This window comes from Bison bison, unplaced genomic scaffold (genome assembly GCF_000754665.1).
Source record: "Bison bison bison isolate TAMUID 2011002044 unplaced genomic scaffold, Bison_UMD1.0 scf7180017864251, whole genome shotgun sequence".
NCBI lineage: Eukaryota > Metazoa > Chordata > Mammalia > Artiodactyla > Bovidae > Bison > Bison bison.
In genome coordinates, this window is record NW_011494823.1 from 1,618,584 (window position 1) to 1,628,742 (window position 10,159).

Here is a 10,159-nt window from a genome sequence, read left to right on the forward strand (position 1 = left end):
AGCCAGCAGGACAGCAAAGCCCTGGGCTCCAGGCCCAGTGCTGTCATTCTGGCCCTGAAGCCTCCACCTCTCCAGGGCAGTCAGAGCCACAATTCCCGGAGTCAGCACACAGTGGGCCTGCCACACAGTATTATCTCCAGTTATCTGCCAGGATTTGGAGGCCTGACAAGGACTATTAGTAGCAAACAGGGCTTAACAGAAGGAGCCCTTGTCCCCAGGGAAGAATGACATGGTAACCTCTGATCCAGTCACCTTCCATGATCCAACAAAATTTCACTGGAAAAGTTTTATTGAAAAAAAAAAAAAAAACAATTGTACAAATAAGTTCTTGGTTTGACAGCAACAAAGGCTCATTTCCCCACTTTCCTCCCCATTTTTGAAAATCTATAAAAGGAAAAAACAATGTTCATCCCCATGATGCCTGACCGGAGTCTGCCCAAACCCACCCCCCTCCATGAGCTATTTCTCAACCCCCTCTCTGGGGTCAGACTCACTGTGGGAGTACCTGTCCCAGGGGCTGCAGCACCTAGTTTTATAGATGAGGGAAGTTAGGAGAAGATTGGGAGGGGGCTGAGGTGGTGGTCATGTCAGGAAGACAGCCCCCATTCCATGAGGGCTTGGCTGAACCCCCAGCTCAATTCCATCTCACAGATGAGAAAGCACTGGGCTATAAATATGAACACTGATTGAGGCAGGCTGGATCCCAGGACTGAGAGCGGGGCTCGACGACTACCGCCCAGCTCCCATGGGACACGGGGTCTCTGGGCTCAGCATCATGACACCTGGGGGACCGTGTCCAAGCAGAGTGAATCCAGGCCGGGAAGGGCTGCTCAGACACATAGGAAGCCCCCTGTTTTCCCACCCCCACCCCAGACTATCCAAGGTTGGCACCTCAGCTCCCCCACCCCCATAGCACCCATGTGTCTCAGGAGCCTCCCACTGCCCCCCGCCATCCACACCCACCCTGGGGCCCTACAACTCGTCTCGCATCTTGTCGCCCTTGGGCCGGACTAGGCGCCCGATGAACAGCAGAGAGCCGCTCTGGGTGTCTCGAACCAGGAAGATGAAGGGGTGGTCAGCGTAGAAGAGCTTGGGGCTGCGCAGCTCCTCACGCCCGTAGATGTCCTGGTCGAAGGGGTTGCCGTCCGTGTCCCACTCGAAGGCAGTGGCGTGGAACACGCTGGCCAGGTATAGGTCCTTCTTGCCCGACATGCGAGACAGGTCTGCCTTGTTCTTGTCGATGGCCTCGGTCAGACCCAGCCCAGCCAAGTGTTTCTGTAGAACCAGGTGGATGATGGTGAGGCCATGGTAGGCAAAGTTCCTAGACCCTTACCCTCCACCCACACCACCCACTGTCTCTCCTCTTCTCTGAGCAGAAGTTACCACTCCCTGGCCACCTTCTGTGTGCCAGACATGGTGTGGAAACGGCAAACCACTTTCCTAATTCATGACAGCCCTGCAACAGCTTCCAATCACCACTTCACAGATGAGGAAACCAAGACTCAGGGGGAAAAGGCAGAATATACGCCTGGACCCGCCGAGCAATCCTGACCTTTGGTATGAGTGGTAGACAGCCAGCATCGGCCTCTCCTGGGGGCTTATATGAAACGCACGTTTCCTGATCCAGCCCAGAGCCTCTGAATCAACGTGTCTGCGGGTGGACCAGGAACCCTTCTTAACCAACTCTCCAGGTAATTCTTGACACACTCACGTTCGAGAAAAGACTGACCTAAGAACAGCTCTGACCACATCACTCGGGGGCTTAAAACTTTTCCAGGGTGATATGAAGGCTGGGATTTGCTTCAAGATAATCTGATGGGTGTGATAGTTGATGTTGAGTGATGGATACATGAGGGTTCCTTAATCTATTTTTAATGTATGTTCATGTATTTCCATAGTATTTCAAAAATTAAAACACATACACTCTCTCTCTCTCTCTCTCTCCAAGGCTCTGCACAGCCCCTGGAAGCCAAGGACAAGCTCTCTCCTAGGAACTGTGCTTTCATCACAGTTTCACCCCTAGCATGTACCACTCTGCTCTCCATTCAACAGCTTCCCTGAAACTGCCTCCTCAAGAGCATCTTTGTGTCTACCCTGTCTCTGTAAGGTCCTTTAGACACCACGTCTTCTGGGGAGCCTTCCCAGCCCCACAACACTGGAGCCACACACCCCTGGCCTCGCTCTATCAGTGTGTGGTCCTGTCGTCTGCCCCACTGGCTCAGTGCTCCCTCAAGGCAGGGCCCATGTTCGGGGCTCACCCTGCTCTCAGTGCAGAAGAGGCGGTGGTAAAGAACTGTCGGCTGAGTGAACAGCAGCCCTCAGGGCCCAAGGTTCTGGAGGACAGTGCACTTCCCCAGCATGGCCAAACCAGCCTGATACTTAGGGGCCTGAGAGTCCGGTTGTCCCGAGACAGGAATTCGAGGCCCAGCTATTCCAGTCCCCATGACTTTGCACAAATTACCCACTTGGAATTTTCCACCTCAATCTACTGGAGGGTAGTAGATAGTGTGTCCACCCAGGGTGCCAGGAAAACACGGGAGAAAGAAGAGGAGTCAGGTGATAGCAACTGCAGAACGGGCTGGGGGAGTGTCAGGACAAGCCCAGGAGGGAGACGGGTGTGGCTTCTCTCTGGAAACCTCATGCTATCTACCATACAGACCACACAAGTTCTACTAGTCTCCAGCTTGGAGTCTAAGCCCCATCTCATCTCAAGCTTTCTCCTCCACACTCCCTCAGCAGCAAGTCTGAATCAATTCTGCAGGCAAGGGATCACCTACAGAACCATTTCTGGAACCTAAGGGAGGAATGAGATGCAAGTTTTCCCTTTTGAACAGAAAAAAAAAAAAACTCTCCTGATTGACAAAAAGGCCACCCTGAGTCTTCACCTGAGAACTGTAGCCCCAGCACTTACTAGCTAGGGTAACCTGAGCAAGTCACTGCTTCTCCCTGAGCTGCTGCCCACCACCCAGGGTGGTCATGAGGGGGAAATGATGCTTAGCAGGCTGGTTGAGTTTCCAGCCAAGTGACTCAGAGCTGAAAGCTATTATTAGTCTTACTAGTGCATGGGGAACAATCCTCCAGCTTGAATAGTGGAGGCATACCCTAGAGACATTGCGGGTTTGGTTCCAGACCACCACAATAAAGTAAATACTGCAATAAAGTGAGTCACACAATTGTTTTGCTTTCCCAATGTATATAAATGTTATGTTTGCACTATACTGTAGTCTATTAAGTCTGCAACAGCATTATCTCTTAAAACAATGTATGTACCTTAATTAAAAATATTTTATTGCTAAAAATGCTAACCATCATCTGAGTCTTTAGGGAGCTATAATCTTTTGCTGGTGGAGGGTTTGGTAATTGCGAGAATTACCAAAATGGGACCCAGAGACATGAAGTGAGCAAACACTGTTGGAAAAGTAGAGCCAGACTTGCTTGATGTAGAGTTGCCATACATCTTCAAAAATTTGTAAAAAAAAAAAAAATTGCAATAAAGAAAAGCACGATAAAATGAGGTGTGCCTACACCTTGTGCTGAGAGGCAGCGCAGCGTAAGATTAAGGACGTGGCTTGGTGCTAAATGTCTGAGTTAGTGACTGTATGACTCTGGATAAGTTATTTAACTTTTCTGAGCCTCATTTTCCTCATCTGTAAGATAAGGCTGATCGTCCTACCTAATACAGTGTTGAGGATTAAGAATTTAACGCATGCAGAGTGCTTAGGAAGTGTGCCTGGCACACAGCAGGTGCTCAATTATACTTAAGTATTGATGCTGTCACCATCTTCCCAAAGGCAGGGACCATGCCCCCCTCCCTCAGCACAGCCCATTACTGCCTGGACACCCAGAGGGGCTCAGGACAGACCCGTTGAGCTGGTGACAGACCATCCCCCGCCAACTCTAAGCCCTGCAGGCCCCTGAGCTGGGCCTCCCCTCACCTGTAAGTCGTGGGTCACCTCCACGACTCCCTTGGGCAGGGAGATGGCCACAGCCTTCTTCTGCATCTTGCCCATCCAGACCTTCAGCTGCTCTTTGGTCAGCAGCTTTTCCAGGCGCTCAAGGGGCTCCACATGGTGGGGCATGATGATGATGAGGCTGGACAGCTTGTGCGCCAGCGGCATCTCCACCATCTGCAGCTTCTCCTTCTCGTCGTCATAGTAGTTGTAGAGACCTGGGAGAAAAGCCGAAAGGGTACTGGGCATGCTGTGGGGTGAGGGCGGGCCAAGCCCTAAGCACCCTCGGGCCCCCACATCGCCCACCCGCCCGCCCCACCCTACTCTGCAAGGCACCTACCTGTCCGGTGCATCATGGTGACACCCACGGTATAGGAACGGGTCACCATGAAGCCTCGGTTGTCCACCATCTTGTGGTGGAATCTCTCGTCCCAGTGCGCTGTAGCAGGAAGTAGAACACAAGATGAGAAACAGATGCGCTGCTCCCCTTACCATTCTCCCAACTAAATATCCAGGATGATTTACCCCTGCCACAGGCCTTCACTCCAGTCTTTGGGGCTCGGCTGCAGCCCACCTCCTCGCTGAGCACCCAGTCCCCTAGAGTACATGCTCTTGCTTTAGGAATGGGGACATGCTGCCTGAAGACACGGCTCTCTACACATAGTCAGGGCCTGGCAGTTTCCACATGACAGGAAATACCTCCAAAAGGAGGACCCTCAGTCCAGCCACTGCTACGTCCGCCTCTGCCCTGACCCCTGCCAGGCATTTGGGCAACATGTGCTGAGCTGGACTCCCCACACCCCCTGCCAGCTGAGGTCTGTGCCCCAAGATTGCTTTTAATTCTTGTCTGCAAGCCCTGTCCCTGTGACCAAAAAACATGACCCCAAAAACCTTGCATATGTGACAGTGGCCTGAGTCCTGACCAGTGTCACATCCAGACCTGTGTTCAAATTCAGTCTCAGTCACCAACTGGCTGCAAGACCTTTCACCGCTCCTATCTTGGTCCCCTCATTTGTCAAACAGGGGCACCTCATCCTCACAGCAGCCTGTAAGAGTAACAGCGCTATCCATATAGGTACTCAGAAGTCCACATTAAGCCTGAATCAAGTCTTCAATTCAAGATGCACTTGGACATGAGTCTGGGTTCTCTCCTCCTAGCTGAGCCTGTTTTATCACCTATGAAATGGAGGTAACACCTCCTACCCTCAAAGTTGCTTTGAGCATTAGGCATGATCACAGGCGTGGAGCCAGCTCATTACTGAGGCAGAAATGATTACTGAATTTAATTCCAAGACAATCAACAGCACTCTGATGTGCTGAAACACATCCTGTGGAGTCCTTCAGCTGGGCTTGTATCTGTGTCCCATTCCTTTAGACACAACACTGTGCTGTGCTGTGCTTAGTCGCTCAGTCGTGTCCAACTCTGCGACCCCATGGACTGTAGCCTGCCAGGCTCCTGTGTCCACCAGGATTCTCCAGACAGGAATACTGGAGTGGGTTGTCATGCCCTCCTCCAGGTGATCTTCCTGACCCAGGGATCGAAGCCAGGTCTCTCGCATTGTTCCTTACTATCTGAACCACCAGAAAAGCCCAAGAATACTGGAATGGGTAGCCTATCCCTTCTGCAGGGGATCTTCCTGACTTAGTAATCCAAGCGAAGTCTTCTGCATTGCAAGCAAATTCTTTACCAGCTGGGCTACCAGGGAAGCCCCAGATACAACACTACACCTCGCTAAACCTAGTTTGTCATATATAAAGAGTTCAATAACTGCCTCCCTCCATGTCCACGAGTTGTTGTTAATGAGGACTGGTGCTTGGCACAGAAATACTGATTGATCAGACTTGCCGGGGGCGGGGCCTCGCGGAGAGGAGACCCCGCCCCACCCTGCCCCGCCCCACTGGACTCACGCTTGAAGAACATGGCATTGACCAGCAGCGCGCCATCGGTGCGCTCCACGTCCTTGGTGACTTCGGGCAGCTTGCCGTCGGTGGTCTGCGCCGCCCACTCGTTGATGGACTGCAGGGCGCTCCGCTTGTCGCGGAAGTTGATCTTGGAGTGCTCACAGTTGTAGTGCTGCTTGCTGCTGCGCACGAAGTCCTCTGCGAAGCTCACGGAGCTGGGCCCGTACAGGCGGCTGCCCAGCTTCCAGGTGACGTTGCGCGCCGTGCTGTTGCTGAGCGAGCGCAGCAGCTCGCCCAGGCCCGCGTGCACCTCGTCGTCGCGCAGCTGCTCGGCGCTCAGCACCGCCTTGGCCTGCGATGCCGTGGCCGCCTTGCCGCCCAGCGACACGAGCCCCAGGGACGAGGCCACCACCACGGGTGACAGCAGGATGTTCTCCACCGCCTGGTCCTTGGCCATGGCCTGGTATAGGCTGAAGGCCAGGCCGGCGCTGCGCTCAGCCAGCGTGGCCGCCTTGGGGCTCAGCTTCTCAGCGGTGCCCGGAGCTGCTGCAGCCGCAGGTTTCTTCACCTCAGCGGCCAGGGCCCTGGCCAGGAGGCAGATGGTGCTGATGAGCAGGAGGGCACGCATGGCTGGGAGGTGGGTTGTGAGCACCGAGGAGGGCCTATGAGGGTGGCAGAGAGAGGGCACTCCTGAAGCCCCAGTTGTTCTTCCCCTGCACCCATCCCCACCCTTCTGGCTGCTGCCGAGTCCCCTGGAGATGGGAGCGGGAGGGTCCAGAGCTCTGGGGAGCCCAGACCTAACTCCAGGTTGCCCAAACTGGGGTTTCCATCTGCCGGATCTCTCAGAGGCCTTCTTTGACTCCTCATCTAAAGCAAGCAAATAGCCACCTCAGCCCTATTTATTTCTTACACTGAATTTAACATTTACACTCATGTGTCTGTTACCTATTGTTTCCATCACAGACCTAGAGGTCTGTGTCCTCCAGGAGGGCAGGACACACAGCCCGTCCGGCTCCCCTTTATAGTTCCCTGTGCCCAGCACGCAACAGGCCTCAGCTATTCCTGAATGAACAGAAACTAGGGCCACTTGGCCAAACCAAGGCTCTTCAGTTTGCTGAAGGTTAGCTCAGATCTCTTACAACCCTGGGACCCTTTTCCAGTAGGCGGGGGAAAGTAGTAGACGAGCTGAGGGTCTGCATGAAACTCAGGGCCCTGGACAGAGGATGTCATGTGGGCGGAGGTGCAGTGTTCCTCCCCCACGCCTTCCCTTCTGTGCTGGGATGTTAATGAGTCACCAGTAGGTTCACTGATTAAATGAGAGAACCCAGATACTCTACTCTGCTGCCCCAAAGGGTGACCTTGAGTCTGAAAATGTGCATGTGTGCGTGTGTGTCCACCCCTCACTAAGTCTCGGGCTCCCATTTTCCAAGTTGTAAGGGTCATGGTCTCCATGCCCAGGCCTCTGTCTTGGCAGGACATGCCTGCCCACCGCCCCTCGAGTAGATGGGAAATCCCCAGGACAAAAGCAGGAGGGGGATGGGAGGTGGGGTAGGTTTCCTGAGAGGAAGGATATTAAGGGCCAGGGCACGTCACAGCTCAGAACACTGACACCCCCTCCTGTTCACCAGAGGCTGGTGGCCAGATGTGTGTTCAGTCTCCCAGGAAGCAGAGGCTACTCAGATTCCATTCTGCCCTCCCGTTCCCATCTGGCAGTGATCGCCACACATGCCCATCTACACTGTGGCTTCAAGACTGCCATCCTCAAACCACAGCTATCCCAAAGTCCCCTACGACAAGCCCCTCTCCCCTCTCTGGGGCCTCCCATCAGGACAGTCTCCACGTGGACTTATTTCCACACTCGCCCCGCTTTGAGGTCATTTCCGCCTGTCCTTCAGGCAGCACAAAGGAAGATGAGATGACGGCAAAGAAAAGGGCTGGAAGGAACCATGGTAGAAGCTGGGATCCCACTGCGCTGGCAGATCCCCACTCATGGTCCTCAAGGTGGCAAACTCAGAATCCTGGTGAACGACCCTCAGTATCTGGGACAGAGGGAAGGCCACCAAGACCCACAGGTGCCTGGGAGAAGCTACCAAAGAGAACTGTAGCCTAAAGTAGGGATTGCAGAGGTAAGATAGTTTTACCCTAAAGAATATCTCTGGGCCCAGGTCACCTTCCTCCCACCAGGCCTGGAGCCTCAAAGGCAGAGGGCCTATATAATTATTGTACAAACAAGGACACTTGGACACTTAAGACAGTAAAATGGAAATACTACTAATTATTATGCCAAGACAACAGGCATACGATCATCCTATTCAAAGGCCGCCTTTAGTCCAAACAGCGGATGCCAGAGCTTGGACCTCTGCAGAGGTCACCAGCATCCCCCGGAGAAATAATCTAGGAGCCCAGTTCACAGTCCTGCCACGTGGCAGGCACTATCTTGACAGCCCCCACCCTCAGCCAACCAGAACCTCAAAGGGCTGGGAGGGGCTTTTCAAGAAAGCTCCAAATGACTAGTTTGGGATTCCTCAGGCAGCCACATAGCTGTGCTCCTGTTCCTCCTGCCGGCTCCGGGTGACGTGGCAGGCTGGAAACTGAATTATCTCCACCCGCCTGCAGAGGGGGGCTTCCAGCCTGGGAAGCCGGAGGCCTGGGTTCAGGTCCCAGGGGGTGGGGTGCCATGGAGACTTTCTGGCCCTAGCTTCGAGCCTGCAACATCAGACTCTGCAGGGAGATGTGCGGCAAGGGTGAAGGGCTGTTAACCCAGTGGCAGGAACGGAGGAAGGCAAGTCGCTGCAAGCAAGCCAGCCTCCCACAGCCCAGCCCCTGTTGCCACAGAGAAATCGCAGCCCTGAGGCCAAGGTTAGATGATTTATGGTCCCACAAAAAAAAATACACAATCACAGAACCAAGGCCTGTGCCCACAGATAGCCGGAAGGAGACTGGATTCCAGGTTTTTTAAGTAGAGGGAAGGGAAGCAGATTGCGGGAGGGATGGGAGCACCAGAAAGGGTCTCACACACTTGAGGAGGTCTAAAGTACCTTGAAACTGCCTCAGGGGGAGGTCAAGGCCTGCCTTTTTCATTCTGAAAGAAAGCAGAAGAGTGAGGAGGATGGGGTAGGGCAGAGCTGGGTGGTGGTGAGGACAGGCCTGGAAGGCCCAGCCCCGCTAAGGGACCCCCATCTATTCTGCCCCTGGCAGAAGGCAGGCACAACCAGCTCCAGATCTGGAGGACCTCGGAGGTCATCCACTTCACTGCACAGTGGGAGAAACTGAGGCCAGAGAGGGGCAGGGAGCCACCTCCGTCCGTCAGGGATCAGTAGGGGTCGGGCTTCCTAGCACAGGGCTCCCACCTCCCAGAAGCTCCCACAGAGCCCCTCCAGAGGGCTGGATTCAGTGTCCAGTTACAGCCAGTTTTAAAAAAAACATTTCTGCTGGGAATCCCAGTGCCCAGAGACAAAAGGAGGGGACCAGGAGGCCTCAGGAAGGGGGGATGGGCAGATGAACTGTCTGAGGGCAGAAGGGTGTGGTCCCAGCCAGAGACTTCCAGAGAACCAAAGCCCCCAGATTTTCCCGAGGCCTCCATCCGGGCCCTGCAGACCAGGGGGACCAGCCGGAAACCCTGGAAGAGGCGGGGCCAGGCTTTCTGGCCATGCTGGAAGCCGGTTTCATTCTTCTCCCTCCACTCAAGTCACCTCAGGAATGTCCCTAAGCTGGGGGCAGGGAACCCCGGCCTTTGAAGTGACCTTAACGCTGCAGTGACTCCAGGAACCAGGTGGCGGCGGACAGAATTAGAGCGGGTGACCAAAAGCCTTCTAGGGAGCCCACTCCATCCCTGTCTGTCCTCCCTTCTCTGGGGGGATGCAGTCCTGGTCACCTCTTCAGCCTCTTTTTGGAGGGAGGTGGGGGAGACTGGTGCTAGCCAAGTCCCTCTTTTAGTTGCCATCACCTAGGCATACAGGCTGCTGATCAGAAATGGAGCCGCAGTGGGTGACTCCTCCCAAACCGTGGGGACCCCAAAAGCCAAGACAGCCCCCAGGAAAAGTCAAGGTTATTTCACCTCCTCTCCCCACTACCCTTCCTCAGGAGGCTCAGATACCCCCCATCAAGCCTGTGAGGAGACTGGTCCACTGGCCTTTGGGCCTCAACCCACAACTGGAGGCACAGAGACATGCAAAGCCAGCCTGGCCTCCCTGTTATTGCTGGAAGGAACTGCAGACCCGGATCCTCCCTCCCTGATCCTGCAGAGAGAGGAGCCTCAGCATCGTGGCCCCCAACTGGCCTGTTCCCTCCTGGCCACCACCACTCCT

General features: G+C 54.4%; 1 protein-coding gene across 2 annotated transcripts in view; it reads right to left on the reverse strand.

Annotated features, from left to right (window-relative positions):
- Window positions 1-271: 271 nt before the first annotated feature.
- The window catches only part of SERPINH1 (serpin peptidase inhibitor, clade H (heat shock protein 47), member 1, (collagen binding protein 1)), a 10,429-nt gene continuing 541 nt past the window's right edge, over window positions 272-10,159 (reverse strand). The window contains exons 2-6 of one of the 2 annotated variants that reach the window (XM_010847562.1): window positions 8,891-8,934; window positions 5,859-6,514; window positions 4,291-4,389; window positions 3,936-4,168; window positions 272-1,275 (exon numbers count right to left, since the gene is read on the reverse strand). In XM_010847562.1, the coding sequence (XP_010845864.1) occupies window positions 973-1,275; window positions 3,936-4,168; window positions 4,291-4,389; window positions 5,859-6,480 (1,257 nt within the window). In that variant the 5' untranslated portion in view covers window positions 6,481-6,514; window positions 8,891-8,934 and the 3' untranslated portion in view covers window positions 272-972. The remainder of the gene's footprint in view (window positions 1,276-3,935; window positions 4,169-4,290; window positions 4,390-5,858; window positions 6,515-8,890; window positions 8,935-10,159) is intronic. The other variant, XM_010847561.1, reaches the window with a different exon arrangement.